Below are 18,207 nucleotides of genomic sequence, written 5' to 3' on the forward strand. Positions count from 1 at the left end.
CGTAGCCTATGACGCTCTCGGGGTCCAGACGTGTGACTGTGCAAAATTTTGTGGCTGTAGCTGCGACGGTGCAGATGCCAATCCCGGACATACACACACACACACACACACACACACACACACACACACACACACACACACACACACACACACACACACACACACACATTCAGCTTTATATAGTGTGTGTGTATATATATACAGTGGGGCAAAAAAGTATTTAGTCAGTCAGCAATAGTGCAAGTTCCACCACTTAAAAAGATGAGAGGCGTCTGTAATTTACATCATAGGTAGACCTCAACTATGGGAGACAAACTGAGAAAAAAAAATCCAGAAAATCACATTGTCTGTTCTTTTAACATTTTATTTGCATATTATGGTGGAAAATAAGTATTTGGTCAGAAACAAACAATCAAGATTTCTGGCTCTCACAGACCTGTAACTTCTTCTTTAAGAGTCTCCTCTTTCCTCCACTCATTACCTGTAGTAATGGCACCTGTTTAAACTTGTTATCAGTATAAAAAGACACCTGTGCACACCCTCAAACAGTCTGACTGCAAACTCCACTATGGTGAAGACCAAAGAGCTGTCAAAGGACACCAGAAACAAAATTGTAGCCCTGCACCAGGCTGGGAAGACTAAATCTGCAATAGCCAACCAGCTTGGAGTGAAGAAATCAACAGTGGGAGCAATAATTAAAAAATGGAAGACATACAAGACCACTGATAATCTCCCTCGATCTGGGGCTCCACGCAAAATCCCACCCCGTGGGGTCAGAATGATCACAAGAACGGTGAGCAAAAATCCCAGAACCACGCGGGGGGACCTAGTGAATGAACTGCAGAGAGCTGGGACCAATGTAACAAGGCCTACCATAAGTAACACACTACGCCACCATGGACTCAGATCCTGCAGTGCCAGACGTGTCCCACTGCTTAAGCCAGTACATGTCCGGGCCCGTCTGAAGTTTGCTAGAGAGCATTTGGATGATCCAGAGGAGTTTTGGGAGAATGTCCTATGGTCTGATGAAACCAAACTGGAACTGTTTGGTAGAAACACAACTTGTCATGTTTGGAGGAAAAAGAATACTGAGTTGCATCCATCAAACACCATACCTACTGTAAAGCATGGTGGTGGAAACATCATGCTTTGGGGCTGTTTCTCTGCAAAGGGGCCAGGACGACTGATCCGGGTACATGAAAGAATGAATGGGGCCATGTATCGTGAGATTTTGAGTGCAAACCTCCTTCCATCAGCAAGGGCATTGAAGATGAAACGTGGCTGGGTCTTTCAACATGACAATGATCCAAAGCACACCGCCAGGGCAACGAAGGAGTGGCTTCGTAAGAAGCATTTCAAGGTCCTGGAGTGGCCTAGCCAGTCTCCAGATCTCAACCCTATAGAAAACCTTTGGAGGGAGTTGAAAGTCCGTGTTGCCAAGCGAAAAGCCAAAAACATCACTGCTCTAGAGGAGATCTGCATGGAGGAATGGGCCAACATACCAACAACAGTGTGTGGCAACCTTGTGAAGACTTACAGAAAACGTTTGACCTCTGTCATTGCCAACAAAGAATATATTACAAAGTATTGAGATGAAATTTTGTTTCTGACCAAATACTTATTTTCCACCATAATATGCAAATAAAATGATAAAAAAACAGACAATGTGATTTTCTGGATTTTTTTTTCTCAGTTTGTCTCCCATAGTTGAGGTCTACCTATGATGTAAATTACAGACGCCTCTCATCTTTTTAAGTGGTGGAACTTGCACTATTGCTGACTGACTAAATACTTTTTTGCCCCACTGTGTATATATATATATATATATATATATATATATATATATATATATATATATATATATATATATATATATATATATATATATATATATATATATATATATATATATATAATAATGGCAGCCCGATTCTAAAGAATCGGGAGTCTAGAATCCATATATACTTTATTTATTCAAATGTAAGAATAATACAATTAATAAATAATAGTAAGAAAGAACAATAATAATAGGCAGTATATGGAGAAAACACCAAACAAAAGTTCAAAATTGGTGTGAAAATGTCACTGAACCACTTCACAACTAAATATATATAGTTTTGGTAAATGGTATTATCATTTTTTTGACGAAATTCGGCAGGAGCTTGAAGAGCAACGTCACTGGGCCCGCCTCCACGCAGTAGAAACTTGCTGTGAGGTAAAAATTCAAAAATCACACCAAAATGGCGGGCGGAGTGTGTCACAGTACTGCACGTTTCTGATTGGTCGCTCGCAGCAGGCGGCAACCAATCAGACACTGGACACTGTTGACGTCACTTATCTCCGGACATTATCTCCGGACATTATCTCCGCACATTATCTCCGCACATTATCTCCGCACATTAGCTCCGGACATTAGCTCCGGACAAAGCTACGGAAGTTGGCACAAATTGCAGGAAGTAGTATTCTAGGCAATTATATATATATATATATATATATATATATATATATATATATATATATATATATATATATATATATATATATATATATATATATATATATATATATATATATATATATATATATATATAGCTCCACATTACAACATGACTACCTTTTTGTGAGACTTTTTTTGTTTTGACTTGTAATAAATACGGAAGCTTTGATCAGTGGGGGTAAATTCATAAACCTTTGTTTGTGCACCCTGGCTTTGCATCTGTGTATAAAAGCTGCGGGCCTGGAATAAATAGTGCAGACAGCATTCCCCAGCTGCTCCAGTTGTGAGCAAACCGCGGTAGAGGATAGGGCATACTTGACATGTCTCAAGACTACATTTCCCTTAGAACATTTGCTTTTCCAAACTCAACTAATCAACATAACGCTATGTACGGAATCATTCATATACCGGAGTCATTCATATACCAGACTCTTTCAATCACAGTTTATTTTATTGCTACCTGACTGCAGAAAATTGAATAACGTAATTCACTTTGCTGGCTTTCATTGAAGAGCTGTAAGGCTCATTCACATCTGTTTTTCATATGTTCTCTGCATGACAGACTTAATCAGTGGAAAATACAGTGCAGAGAAAAAAAGACGTTAGGTACTGTACCTCTGTACTCGGACACTGCTCAGTAAATGCTGTGTGGCGCAACAGATGACTTTAAATGTGATGTAGCTTGACCTGGCTATTGGTTATGGAGTAGGTGTGTTTTCTTTTTGTTTGTTTGTTTTGGGCTTTTTTTTTTTTGTAAATCAGATGTTCTCATGATCATTCATGGAATGTCTAACCAGAGCGTTTTTATAACTTGTTGATAGAACATGCTATATAACAGTGATTGATAAGGGGCCATTTGCTGGGACCACCAACTATCTTGAGGACAGGCCTGTTTTAGTCCTGGTCACCAATGAAGAGCAGACTTACGGTAATTTGTTTATTTTTTTTTGCCCCCTTAAGCACTGAGCCACTTTGTGCACATTAAAGAAGTTATCCACTACCCTAACATACCGTATATCTCATTTTTATTAATTAATCTTGCTATTATGTGCCAGTAAATGCATTCATACACTTATTATAGTAATGTATACCTTTATGGGTTACTCGGTATCGGGTCCGGAAATTAAGGGGATGTCACGGTGGCTGCGACCTGGTCTGTGGCCCTGGGCGCCCAAGTAAAAGGGAAAGTCTTACCAGGTGGAGTCAGAAGCCTTCCTTCTAGCATTGTGGTGTAGTCCCTTGCTGCCTTAGGCCTCACACAAAGTTCTCACGTGTTCTCTCTGTCCCCCTTTTGGTAGGACAACACCTGTATGACAGGTAACTCGTGCCTTTTCACAGGATCTCTATCACGACCCGGGCTCTGTGTTACTGTGTCTTCAAGTGTGTGGTGGACAGGTGATTTGCAATCAGCTGTCCCGCCGATTGCTGCTGTGAGATGTAGAATACTTCACAACCTCGGTCTTCCGGCTACCGGTTTCATGCGCTCTGCAAGGAGGTAATAATCTTTAAGGAGGTAGCTCAGTCGCAGCTATTCTCCCCAGTTCTTCTCTCCCGTGCTTTGCTCTCGTTCACGCTCACTACAAGCTGTTCTTCTTTCTGTGTTATCTCTGTCCAGGAGCTGTACCACCCTCATGGCTGCACGGCCCCTCAGTCCTTTATCTCTCCTCTCTGTCTGCTAGGAGCTGCAGACTCCCACGCCTGCTCAGCTGCATTCCTCTCGTACCAACTCCGCCTAATCTGATGTTCCTCAACAAGCTCCCCTCTGCCAATCTCTCTCTAGCCCCCTCTGACAGGGAGCTCCTTCTTAGCACATCTTTCTATTTCACTGTCCTCTCACAATCTTTCCCTCCAGACCATAAATTATATATATATATACATATATACACACACACACACACACACACACACACACACACAATCTAGATCAGGGCTCCCTCTTGGCCTGAAGTGTGAACATGTTGTATGCTTGTGTTTACCTGATGAAAGAGATCTTCCTTCGCTTCCAAGCGTGACATCACTCTCCCCATGAGGAAAGCAATGCCACTGTAACAACCAGGACCCTGGGGTGTAACATTAGTCAGTGGGGAATTGAGAATTGTTGCTCACATGCTGTTGAAAAAACGTGCGGATTTGCAGCATGTCAATTCTTTTTGCGGATCTGCAGCGTTTCTGCACCCGTTGACTACCTTGTGTCAGGAAAATCCGCAGCAAAACCGCAGGTTTAAAAAAAGATCTGTGGAGTTGCCTGTGAGAAACGCTGCAGATCGGGAGGAGTAAGAGTGTGTGGGTGGAGACTGTGTGTGCGGAGAAGATGTGCATGTCTGTGTTTGCGGGGCTGTGTGTCTGTGTGTAGGGAGGCATCGTCCAATGGGACTACTAGTCCCATCCAGCTATGCCTGCTACAGTGACAGCTAGCCGGATGATGGGACAGTTTTAATCCCATCATGCGGCTACTGTGTTCAAGTGTAAAAAAAAACAAAAAAAACAAACCCACATACACATATATAAACATACAGTACATACAACATACAGTATATACTCACCATACACCTAGTTCCCGAAGCCCTCAATCACCTGTGAAATAAAAAATAAAAAAAAATAATAAACCAACAGTATGCTTCCTTTATCGATGTAGTCCATTTAATAATGAGTGTCCCACAACAATCTACCGTGGAGAGCTGTCACATCGGCAGATGTGACCGCTCTCCAGGGGCTCCGGTGATACACTGATGGCAGGTAATCCTCTGCACTGTTTCCCTCTGCCGCCAGGAGTTCAGTACAGTCCATACTGTCACTTGCAGCACCGCTGCGTGGGAAAACTCTCACGCAGCAGTGCCGTAAAGTGAAAGCCTGAACTCTTTGAACCCTCAGTGATAACACTGCAGGAGCCATTGTCTCCTGTCAGTGTGTCACTGGAGGCCCTGTAAAGCGGTCACATCTCCTGATGTGACTGCTCTATAGGGGAGATCGTCGTGGGACAGTCGTTATTAAATGGACTGCGTCGGATCAAGGAGTATTTGTTTATTTTTTGCAGGAGATCGTGGGCTGTGCCGGAATTGGGGCCATTTCTGGGGTGGCTGTGAGCTGGTGTTTGTAGCCGGGGGCTGCCATTATCCATGGCCCCTTCCTAGGCTATAAATATCAGCCCTCAGCTGTCTGCATAGCCTTTTCTGGTTATTAATTATAGGTGGACTCCGCTGTTTTTTTATTTTTATTTTTTGGGTGGGGGGTCCCATTATTTTAATGGCCAGTAAAGGCTAAATGTACATGGCTGATATTCATAGCCTGGGAAGTTCCATGGGTATTAAGCCCTTCCCAGGCTATAAACTTCAGCCACCAGTCGCAAGATTTCCCTCTCTGGCGCAGAAAATTGTGCGTGAGCCCACAACGTTTTTTTTTAAATTAGATACTGCTTTTTAAGGCCGGGGTCACACTTGCATCTGATCGCTCCGGTCCCAAGTGCCAGCGGTAGTGCCGGGTACTGTGATGCGAGACTCGTGCGAGTTTCTCGCAAGTGTGACCCCGACCTAATACAGATTTTGTGTGTCTTTATTTAACTCTTTATGTACCTTATTAATATGTATAAAACCAAAAAGACATGGGCTACTTGCATAGTGAACAAGTCTGTAGAAACCTGTTCACACCACCAAATAACTAGAAAACACACAAGCGCACAGAGAGGTCATAAAATACTCTGTTGTAAAAAAGTCACAGTAAATAAGCAAGTGCTAGTGAAAAGATGAAAAAATACAAAAATACAGGGTATTTAGTTAATACGTTTTTTTGCAAAAAAAAAGGTATGTTAAGCTGCTCCACCAATCGCCAAGGTATACCCATAAAAGAGCAGTCCTATCTAATGTATATAATCTCTATCTGATGTATTTAAAAACCTGATCATCTGTATAGTACCTGTATGAACAGGGTTCAGAGACAAAATATCCATGTGGAACTTGCAGGATGGAACAGCTACAATGCAAATGACCCACAGAGGAGTGGTGGACTCCCCAGTCTTGTAGAAACAAGAGAATAATTATAAAACCAAAAAGACATGGGCTACTTGCACAGTGAACAAGTCTGTAGAAACCTGTTTACACCACCAAAGAACTTGAAAACACACAAGCGCACAGAGAGGTCATAAAATACTCTGTTGTAAAAAAAAGCCACAGTAAATAAGCAAGTGCTAGTGAAAAGATGAAAAAATACAGGGTATTTAGTTAATACGTTTTTTTGCAAAAAAAAAAAAGTATGTTAAGCTGCTCCACCAATCGCCAAGGTATACCCATAATAGAGCAGTCCTATCTAATGTATATAATCCCTATCTGATGTATTTTTTCACTAGCACTATATTCCTCTAGAAATTAAAAAAAAAATTAAGTGATCTCTCTCTCTCTCAATGGAATACTCGGGGGAGTAAAATAGCAGAAACTGTCCATTTTTGACCTGTTGATATGTCTTCAAAGTGCTGTCTCCTATCCATTTAGTAGTAGAGATACCTACAAGGTGGCCTACAGAGCGAGGACAGGTCTTCTGTAAGAGCAAATTTCCCTGTTCCGTCTCCCCATACTGTAGAACCAGTATCTCTTTTCCTACTACATCGTGCCTGCAGCTTAGTGATACAATTCCTCATCTCCTCTTGTTTGTCATGTGTTCTGCAGGCCGGGGTTGAAAATTTTCCTGCTTATGCAATTTTTTTTTTTTTAATCAATTAGTGTTTATTGAAGATTTCCAAAACAATACAGTGCAGTCAAACAGTAATAACAATGACAGAGGTCAACTAAAAATGACCAGAAATAAGTAAGGAGACAAACCAAACCAATCAGAAAGGAAGAAGTAGGGGGGAGAGGCGGGGGGAGGGATAGGTACAGTAGGGGGAATAGGGGGGGGGGGGGGGGGAAAGGAGTATAGGCATTCACAAGACATTATCTAGCAATTCAGTTAGAGACAAGGGGTCCTGGCAAACTATGGCAGAATAAGAATATTACAAATACAAAAACAGACATGTCAATTATGCTTACTTATTCCCACTCAAGTAAACGATCAAACAAGGTGGTGCGGGTCAATAGAGGAATGACCACTATGTAACCAAGGGTGCCAAATATTTTGTCTTTTGGTTTTGGCAGTCATGGAGTGAGCCAAAGTGAGTTCATATCGGCAGTGGACATTAAGTTTATTAATTAATTCACTAATATTGGGAGGATTCGTGTCTTTCCATCTTGAGGCGACTAATAACCTGGCAGCTATTAGAATATGTGATAGTGTACCTCGAAGTATGTGTGGAATGTCCTCCAGGCCGATGTGAAGAATGGCCTGCCTAGGTGACAGTCAGCTGGATCCCCAAGACCTGTGCAATTAAAAGGTCCATATCTCTCCACCAGGGCTGAAGAATTGGACACGACCACCAGGTGTGTTCCAGAGTTCCCCTGTGACCGCACCCCTCCAGCATTTGTCCGACCCGGCAGGGTCATAGTGAGCCACCTGAACCGGATATTGGTACCATCTAAGGTGTACTTTTTTCAATTGTTCGAGATGATTGACGCAGGCAGATACCCGTAATACTTCACCCAGTCCCTCCTCCCAATCTATCGGGTCCGATAGTAAGTCCAGATCCTGTTCCCACTTGATCATATATGGCAGTTTAACATCTTCTGCTGGGTCGTTTAAGGCTTTATATAATATTGAAATTCCCTTCAGGCCAGAGTCAGGCAACAAGAAATAACCATTAACCCTGTTATTTAAATGGGAGTTGAAGAAAGGCGAGTTTGGGGAATTATGAAGTAGATGACGTATCTGCAAATATTGATAGAAATATCTCCGGACATTCGGGAAGTTGGAGGCCAAGCGGTCAAAGGGGACACTGCTTATGCTATTTAGCATCTAATATTTTTGGTGAAAATCTTTTTTTTTTTTATTTATTTATTTTTTTTATCATTTCCTATTAAATCATGCAATTTTCTAGCTATTTGCACAAATTGTGAAAAAACACTTGCCACAATTTTTGGAAAAGCTATAATCTAATCTCATCCACAATATTTGATTGTCCAGCATGCGCTTCCAGGACTGATCATTACATTGTTTTTTATTTGCAGGATTATTATCAAATTATAAAGAATCCAATGGATTTGAGTACAATACGGAAAAGACTGGAGTATAATTATTACCCGAAGGCTCTGGACTGCATACAGGATTTCAATACCATGTTCACAAATTGCTTTATTTATAATAAGGTAAAGCCATCGTATATGTCCTGGCCATTCGGTTCCTGTGGACGCTGGTTCTTGGTGTGGCACAATGAGGCTGAATCGTATGAAATTTCAGGTTTTTTTTTTTTTTTTTTTTTAAATGCTTTTATATTATGAAGTAATTATTCATACATACAATGTATTACAGCCGGGGGATGATATCGTCCTAATGGCTCAAGAGCTGGAAAAAGTGTTCATGCAGAAAATTGCTGAAATGCCCCATGAAGAAATTGAATTGTCTGTTGTTGGAAACAGAAGTGTTAAAAGGAAGATTCCAACATCATCTGAAGGAGGTATCTACCCAAAGCGATGCCTTCATCTGTGGTCCAGGGCCTCTTAGTTTGTGTAATAACTGCAGTTTTAAGGGGTTTTCTCATTTTGAATGCTCTGTTTGCAAACCTACCTGGCTTTCTTATTGCTGGGGGGCATGCGGTGTTCTCCTGACTAACATGTCGAACCATCATCATGGTTTTACATTGGCTCTCTGACTCTGAAAGCCCCTGCAGCATTGGAGGAATGCAGGAGGACTGAAGCTGGCCAGATCTAGAGATGCAGCCAGCATTGCATATCTTACTTAGGAGACTGGCCAACGCTGATGGACTGCAGCAGTAGACTGTAACCTAGGTATCAATTAGTAAACAATAACATAAAAAATCTCTCTGTACTTATTTTTACAATGATATTTTTCAATGATGCAACAACCCCCTTAATCCTTCTGTTGGAGAACACTTCTTAGTTTCTTAGTAATTTAAACACTACAACTGGTATTGCTCAGCTGTCCTGTTTCTTTAGAATCTACTATCGGGTATACAACACATACTGAAGATCCTTTGCTCCAGTACTTCACACTGGCATAAAGGACTCAAAATTTACTGTATTCATGTAACATATTAAACCTTTTCAAAGGGCAAGGACTAATAAAATAAATTAAAAAAGTTTTCTTTGAAAAACAGTGCCACGCTTGTCCACAGGCTATGTGCAGAATTTCAACTTGACTTTAATTTATTGTGGCAGAGATGCATTACCAGACACAACCTATGGACACGTGTGGCATGTTTTTTTATTTTCTTTTTTTAATCTAGTACAAAACCTTTTAAGGTATTTACATAAAGCGAAAACACATTAGATTTTCCGTCCTGATAGAAAATCTGATAAAAGAATCAATGAGATACTGGTGCGAGACACAATAAAAACTACCCAGCTGCCTGGTTTGGTGAAAAACTACCACCTGTTGCCTGAAAAGTGTATATAAAATTTAGAAGGTTATCTGGTGCTACAGGCAGATGATAGTATGTACATACAATATAGAGGTGGGACCGCTGTTCACATATGTCGCTAGTAGATAATCGCATAAATAATAACTGCTCAGTAGATGAATGTACCAAATGTCATTCGCGCTTAGTATAAATGTTAATGTGTTACGAGACAAACTATAGGAGGAGGTTTTTTACCTGCTGATCTGTTACTGCATAGAAGATGCGTGAAGTTCGCTGCCTGTAGTCCTTGGGAGCGGTGAGAGTGCCGTGATGCACCAGTCCTGCTGCTTTGTCACTATATGGAAGGTGCGTGAGGTTCGCTGTCTCTTATCCTGGGAGCGATGGGAGAAGGTGCTGAGGTGCACAGATCCTGTTGTTGGATACCATGGGACCGCAAGTTATCCAGCTGGTCCAGGAGGTGAGTATTCGCTGTCTGGAGTTAGTGAGAAGGTCCAAAGTGCAGCCCTGGCCGGTGGCATGCATTGAGGGATCACTGCTGGATGACCTGAGCGGTACACCGCTAGCAGATCGTGGAGAGTGACGTCACTCGAATCCTGAATCAGTCGGGCTGGTTAGAGGCGCAATATCCAACGCATTTCAAAACCTGCAGCTTTCTTGATCCCTGATGAACTGCAAGGGCAACGTTGCATATCGCTTTTTGCACCATCATGCACCATCATACTACTGAAGTGTGGAGATTATTGCAAATCAAATCTATTATTATTTTCATTCAGCAGGGAGTGCGGCTATTTTAGTTCTATTGAAACTTTGGATTTTAATCCATGAAGGTGTAGTGTGTTACTAACGGTAATGTTTGATATTGTGATCCCAGCTCTCTTCGGGTCATTAACCAGGTCCTCCGTGTAGTTCTGGGCTGATTCCTGACCTTTCTGAGAATCATCCTTACCCCACGAGGCGAGATCCTGCATAGAGCCCATGACCGAGGAAGATTGACAGTCATCTTGTGTTTCTTACATTTTCTAATAATTGCGCCAACAGTTGTTGTCTTCTCACCAAGCTGCTTATCTAGTGTCTTGTAGCCCATCCCAGCCTTGTTCTGGTCTACAATTTTATGACTGTTGTCCTTAGACAGTTCTTTGGTCTTGGCCATGATGCAGAGGTTAGAGTGTGATTTGAGGTTGTGGACAGGTGTCTTTTATACAGGTAACGAGTGCAGAGTAGGAGGCTTCTTTTTTTTTTGTTTAAATAGTTTTTTATTGAAAGCAAACATGCACAATACAATTTATGCACTATCCAGTATTTTACAAAAATTTTAACATTTTCCAAACCCCCAACAATCCCAACCATACCCAAACCTCCCCCTCCCCTGACAGCTCCTTCCCAGTTATACTTTTGTTACCAGTATTGATGGTTCCTTGAGCCATTTGACTCACTTATGTTCGCTTGTTCCTCTAGCACTCTCTTCCTTTCAGAGGCTCTCACTCTCCCATTTCCCATAACTACTCATCCCAGCTCGAGCCACGGAGACCACATTTTGTCAAACGTTTCTATTTTCCCACGTCTTTTATAGACCCCCTTTTCCAGATTGAGACCATGTTTAACATAATTCAGGAATTCACCCCTTGTAGGCGGTTCCTCCTTGATCCAGTTCCTTGCTATTACCTTCCTTGCCATATATAATAGCCTAGCTATTGCTATCTTCCAGATGTTATCCACTCTAATTTCCTCTACATGTCCTAGTATACACACTATCGGATCTCTCGGCACTCTGCATTTATACGCCCCTTCCACACGGCTCATTACCACCAACCAGAAAGCAACCAGTCTTGGACATGTCCACATCATGTGGTATATTCCTGCATTCCCAGTCCTACATCTCGGGCATTCAGAGTCAGCACGCAACCCCGCTCTGCACAACACTTCCGGTGATTTATAGACTCTGTGCAAGATGTACAGCTGCGATAGTCTATACGGCTCGCTCAGCGACACTCGTGGAACCGACTCCAACACCGACTCCCAGGTTTCATCCTCCATTGGGCCTAAATCTCTTTCCCATTTCGCTCTCGCTTTTAAAGGGAAGTCTAGCAAATATGCATGTAGAAGGTCCTTATAAAGGGTGGTAATGACTCCCCTTGTGGACCCTTCCCCACACACGTATTCCAGAACTATGTCCTCTTGGATCTCAACACCACCGCCCCTGTTTTGAGCTTTAAAAGCATGTTTCATCTGAGCATATTGATACTCCCCAGTCGGTCTCAGTCCAAACTCCCCTTGCAGCTGCGAAAAGGACTTTAATCCTCGTTGTTGAACTATCTGAGCCACCAAGTGGATTCCTTTGGCCCTCCACTCCGCCAGCACTCCAAGGGCCGCAAACTCAACCAAATTATTATTAAACCATATCGGTGTAAATTTAGTCAGCCCCGTAACCCCCCGAATCTGTCGCAGTCTGGTCCATAATTTATATATCAAAAACATAGTTGGGTATAATTTCCCCAATACTCCCAAGGAACCATCCTCCAGGCACTGCGCTACCGGTCGTCGGTCTGTCACCCTCTCCATCAAGTGCTGTACCGCACTGGAGGACACCTCCCGTGCCCAGCCCTTCAAATGTTGGCTCTGGGCTGCAAGAAAATATAACTCAGGATTGGGTAAAGCCAATCCTCCATCTTCCTTGGGTCGCTGAAGCGTCTCCAGGCGAATACGTGGGTACCGCCTCCCCCATATCAGACTTCTAAATAGAGCATTAATCTGCCGGAATTTCCCACGTGGAATCCAAACTGGCGCGTTATGTAGGACGTAGAGTAATTTGGGCATCAGAACCATTTTAATTAGATTAACCCTCCCCACCACCGATAAGTGCAATTTATTCCATGCATCCACTTTTGCTTTAAGGGCGCCCACGAGAGGTGTCAAATTCCTATACAGAAACTCTGTAACTGGCATCGAGATCCATATTCCCAGGTATCTGAAAAGGGACACCACCCTAAGCCGCCCCTCTCCCAATGGCTCACTTCTGCTCTCCTCCACCCCATCCACCTCAAAGAGGACCGATTTATCCCAGTTTATCCTCAATCCCGATAAGTCTCCAAATTTTCCAACGATCTCGATAGCCCCATTCAAGGCTTCATCCGGGTCTGCTAGGAACAGTAGGATGTCGTCTGCATATAACGCAATCTTCTCCTCAACACTCCCATAACTGAACCCAGGGACTTCATCCGACTGTCGGATCTTGGCGGCCAATGGCTCCACAGCTAAGGCAAACAGAAGGGGCGACAGTGGGCAACCCTGCCTCGTACCTCTGGCCAGCTTTATAGGCTGAGAAAGCTCCCCATTCACTCTAATTCTAGCTGTTGGTAGTGAATATAACAGTTGAGTCCACGCCACAAATTGCGGACCAATACCCATACATTTCAACACCCGCCAGAGATATCCCCACTCCACACTGTCAAACGCCTTATGGGCGTCCAAGGATGCAATAACCCTTCGGCCACAATTGTCAGACTTCAGCTGCAGGTTCATATGCAGCCTCCGCAGATTAACCGCTGTAGACCTGTCAGGCATAAAACCAGACTGATCCGGATGCACAAGGTTAGTAATGACACTAGACAGACGGGTAGCTAACACCTTGGCCAAGAGTTTGACATCAATGGTTAACAGAGAGATTGGCCGATATGACTCAGGCTTCCCCAGATCCTTATCCTCCTTCGGAATAACCACTATAATAGCCTCCCTCATAGATGCTGGGAGATACCCTTTACATCCAGCCTCCTCCAGTACTAACTTTAATCTGGGAATCAGCACTTCCTCCAAACTTTTATAGATTTCGGCTGGTAACCCATCAACCCCAGGTGCCTTCCCATTGGCCATAGACTTCAGCGCCCGACTCAGTTCCTCCTCGGTGATAGGGGCATCGAGGCTCACCCTATCCTCCTCACTCAATTTCGGAAGACCCAGACTCTCAAGGAAAGTCTCCGTATCTCCGGCTGACTCATTGACCCTGGAGGAATATAAGTCCGCGTAAAAGTCCGCAAAGACCTTTATAATATCAGGTGTTTCAGATACCCTGCTCCCCCCATCCGAAACCAACGAGTGTACATATGAGGTACTACGCTGAGCCGCGGCTACCACCGATAGCATGTGTCCCACTGTTTCTCCCTCCTGAAAATAAGCCACCCTCTGAAACTCCCGCTTCCTTTCAGCTTTTCCCAGCAGAATCTTTTCCATACAATTTTGCGCTGTTCTCAACCTTTTCTCTGCCTCGGAGGTCCCCAGTACTACCATCTCGTCCTCCGCGGCTTTCAACTCTTCCAATGCCACTCTCTCCGCTTCCCTTGTCCTCCTCTTACACCTACTAATGTCTCTAAATAGTAACCCTCTCAGGTACGCTTTCATTGCATCCCAAACAGTCAGAGCATCTGTACTCCCATCATTTAACGCAAAGAATTCCGTCACCTCCTTCCCTATACCGTCCAAGTCAATACTCTGTAACCAGTTAGGATGGATCTTCCATTCTCTCCCGCTTGTAGTCCGTGTCCCCAACAACCTAACCTCCACCTCAATTGGACTATGATCCGAAAGGGCCCTCGGCAGATAACGCACCTCCCCCACCATTGTGTCCAACAGGCGGTTACCCAGTGCCATATCAATTCTGGATAGCGTAGCATGAGCCGGCGAATAGCACGAGTATCCTCTCTCCCCAACATGTCTGACTCTCCATAGATCAATCATGCCTAATTCACGCACATAGGTTCCAAATGTTGTAGTGTGCCCCTCCGACCTATTCTGGGTGTTCTTATTTTTATCCCAAAAGTCATCGCATATATTGTTCAAATCCCCAATAATTAAGAGTGGCAGTGGTTCCCATCGTTCCACCCTCTCCAATACCTCCCTGATCTTCTTACTTGAATATGGAGGTGGAATATACATTGCCGCAACACACAATCTCACTCCATACAATATACATTGTATCACCACATACTGACCCTCAGCATCCACGCACACTTTCACCTCTTCATACTGCACTCCCACCGGCACCAACACTGACACACCTCTTGAGTACGTCGAGAAGGTAGAGTGATACCCTTTCTGTATCCAACGTCTATTTAGTACGTCCACTTTCTCCTGTATCAAGTGCGTCTCTAGCAAGCATATCATAGAGGCCCGTTGATCCTTCGCATACTGCAAGCTCGCAGCTCTCCTAGACTTATCCGCCAGGCCTCTCACATTCCAGCTCAATATCTTAAAGCGGTCCCCTATTATGTGACTCATCATCCTTAGTTATGTCAATACTCCCGGTTCTGAGCTGTCTAACTTCCCTCCCCACCCTCACCCCTCCCCCCCCCTCCCCCACACCCCCCAATATTATACATTCTGCCTCTTATCAAGAGTGGGGCACCATCACCCGTTGCGAACACTCTTGCTAAACCTTCTCTTTCCGCCTCCCGCTACCGTTTATAACAGAATTCGGCGCAATTCTTAGAAGAACAGTATAATTAAACCTGTATTATATTACAACTGCAAGAAACTAAATAAACTTTTTAGTACGCTGCACACCCTTCCTCCCTCATATTTCACCGCCGCACCAGCTCTCCCAGTGCGTTCCCTGAGTAATACCCAACTCCACCCTTCAACCTTCACATTTCAATTACCAGTGTACTGTCAGTCAATCTCTTTTTTTCCCTTTTTGAAAGAATTAAGATACCTCCCGACCAACCCGCCCCACATTTTCAATCTCCTTTCCCTTTAAGTTTTTTAGCGTTAAGATCTATCCACTGGGTAGCGTCCTCCGGCGTCTGGAAAAAGTGAATCTTATCCATCGCTACCACTCTGTCGTGCCGGAAACATCATGGAGTATTGCACTCCCAGTTCTCTCAGCCGTCTCTTGATACCCGTGAACATCATCCGTTGTTTCTGTACCAGGGCGGAATAGTCAGGGTAAATAGCAATTCTTTGACCTCCAATTGTCAGATCCGTCATGTCTCTAGCCTTCCTCAGGATAATGTCTCTGTCTCTGTAGTTTAGGATTTTGGCAAGCATGGTACGGGGACTTGCTCCAGGGACAGGTGGTTTCGGTGGGACCCTGTGGGCTCTCTCTACCGCAAATACTTTTGTCAGTGCTGCATCACCAAAAGTCTCAAGGAGCCAGCTTTCAATATACTCCGTGGGATTCCTCCCCTCAGTTTTTTCAGGGACACCCACTATGCGAATGTTATTTCTTCTGGACCTATTCTCCAGATCCTCATTTTTTGCAGCTAGCTCCGATATTGTTTGAGCAAACTTCCTCTCCGCTTTCTGCAGCTGCACTATATGGTCTTCTGCTGTGCTCACTCTTTCCTCTACAGCCCCCACACATTTGTCAATCTTCTGCAGGGCTGCATTTATCTGGGCTGTGTCCCCTTTAACCTCCTGTAGCTGCTGGGTCAGGGATTGTTTGCAGGATGATACCAGTGCAAAGACATCTCTAAGGGTGGGCTCTGCTCCTGACTCCTTATCTTCAGGTCCCCCTACTACCACCGCCATGTCACCATCCCTGCTCCCCTGTTGTACCTCCTGCTCCTCTGCTGGGCTTTCCTCCTCTCCTTCTGTGTCTGTGTCCACTCCGTCGTCCTCCTCTGCTTTTCCTGTGTTCCCTGCGGCTTCCACTCTAGCAAACTGCTGGAGCTTTGCCGCCGCCGACATTCTCTTCTGGCATGCCGCGTTGTCCTTCTCCGCCTTCTCCCTGGCGTCGGCGCCATCTTGGCCGGTCCCTGCCTCGCCGGCTCCGGCGTCTTTGTCTCCTCCTGGTCATGTTCACCGACCTCGGGGCCGCCGCTATTCACCGCCGCACTCCCGGGACTCTCCTGCAGCCGGTAAGCGCTGTGAATCGCCGCTCAGCTGCGGCTTATAAGGATAATATTAACTTTGGCAGCGGGAGCGCTCTGTCACGCGTCCGCTCACATGGACGTTCAGGCCACGCCCCCAGAGTAGGAGGCTTCTTAAAGAAAAACGAACAGGTCTGTGAGAGCCAGAATTCTTGGTGGTTGGTAGGTGATCAAATACTTATTCCATGCAATACAATGCAATTTAATTATGTAACAATCATACAATGTGATTTTCTGTTTTTTTATTTTTAGATTCTGTCTCAGTTGAAGTGTACCTAAAATAAAAATTATAAGCCTCTCAATTCTTTGTAGGTGGGAAAACGTGCAAAATCGACAGTGCATCAAATACTTATTTTCCCCACTCTATATACAGGCACTTTAAGGTTGATTTTAAATCCATAACCTTGTTAGAAATCAGTTTTGTAGTTTAAGAAATCCTGCATTGAAATTGCATGCAAATGAGCTGCAAGTGCTTCAGTATGGGACGTTGCACTTCTAGCTCTACTGCCCTCACTCACTATTCCTCACCCGCCGCCTGCCTCTTTTGTCAAACTCTCAGGTCACTGTTATTTCAGTGACCTATTTTCACTTCCCGAGCTCTCGCAAGCTCTTTTAGTGCCTGCAGCAACACTTTTGAGAGATTTTGTTCAGAGGTGGTTGGTTGCTGAAACAAGAGAAAGTGATGTCCGTTTTGGGGGTGGAGGTGGTCTCTGCTTCTTCTGCTCGCCAGGTTATTTCTTTACAATGTGCACTGACAGTGCGCTCCTTTGCCGGCTTGTCACTTCTCATCAGAACCAGACAAGGAGCGCATGATCACTCTGCATAAAGAAAAAAAAATATCGCACAGTGACAAGATTTTACTGAGCTCACGTCCAAATTGACAACAGATGCATGCAAAGTAGAGCAGAAACTAGACCAGCCCCTGAAATGATGACTCTTCGTTTTTGAGTGAGGTTAGAGGCTGCAGCCACCCCCGATGACTTCTAGTTTGGGGATCCTCAAACAATGCGTCATTAATCAGGAAGTTGGTTAAAAAAAATAAGAATAATAAAGTAGAGTAGAAAGAGAACTATAGTGAATTTTTAGTCTAGGCATGCTGTATTAGAAAATAAATCAGATTATTACAATAGACATTTGGGATTAAATCAGTGTTTGTTTTAGAACACCCCTTTTAATTAAAGGGACTCTGTCACCTGAATTTGGAGGGAACAATCTTCAGCCATAGGGGCGGGGTTTTCGGTGTTTGATTCACCCTTTCCTTACCCGCTGGCTGCATGCTGGCTGCAATATTGGATTGAAGTTCATTCTCTGTCCTCCATAGTACACGACTGCGCAAGGCAAGGTGTGTACTATGGAGGACAGAGAATGAACTTTAATCCAATATTGCAGCCAGC

At 43.9% G+C, this 18,207-nt stretch overlaps 1 protein-coding gene across 1 annotated transcript in view; it reads left to right on the top strand.

Moving 5' to 3' along the window:
- The window catches only part of BRDT (bromodomain testis associated), a 137,421-nt gene that overhangs the window by 31,804 nt on the left and 87,410 nt on the right, over positions 1-18,207 (top strand). Inside the window, exons 2-4 of the mRNA XM_069737625.1 lie at positions 8,584-8,721; positions 8,885-9,029; positions 10,517-10,522. Of these exons, the coding sequence (XP_069593726.1) occupies positions 8,584-8,721; positions 8,885-9,029; positions 10,517-10,522 (289 nt within the window). The remainder of the gene's footprint in view (positions 1-8,583; positions 8,722-8,884; positions 9,030-10,516; positions 10,523-18,207) is intronic.

This window comes from Ranitomeya imitator, chromosome 8 (genome assembly GCF_032444005.1).
Source record: "Ranitomeya imitator isolate aRanImi1 chromosome 8, aRanImi1.pri, whole genome shotgun sequence".
Taxonomy (NCBI): domain Eukaryota; kingdom Metazoa; phylum Chordata; class Amphibia; order Anura; family Dendrobatidae; genus Ranitomeya; species Ranitomeya imitator.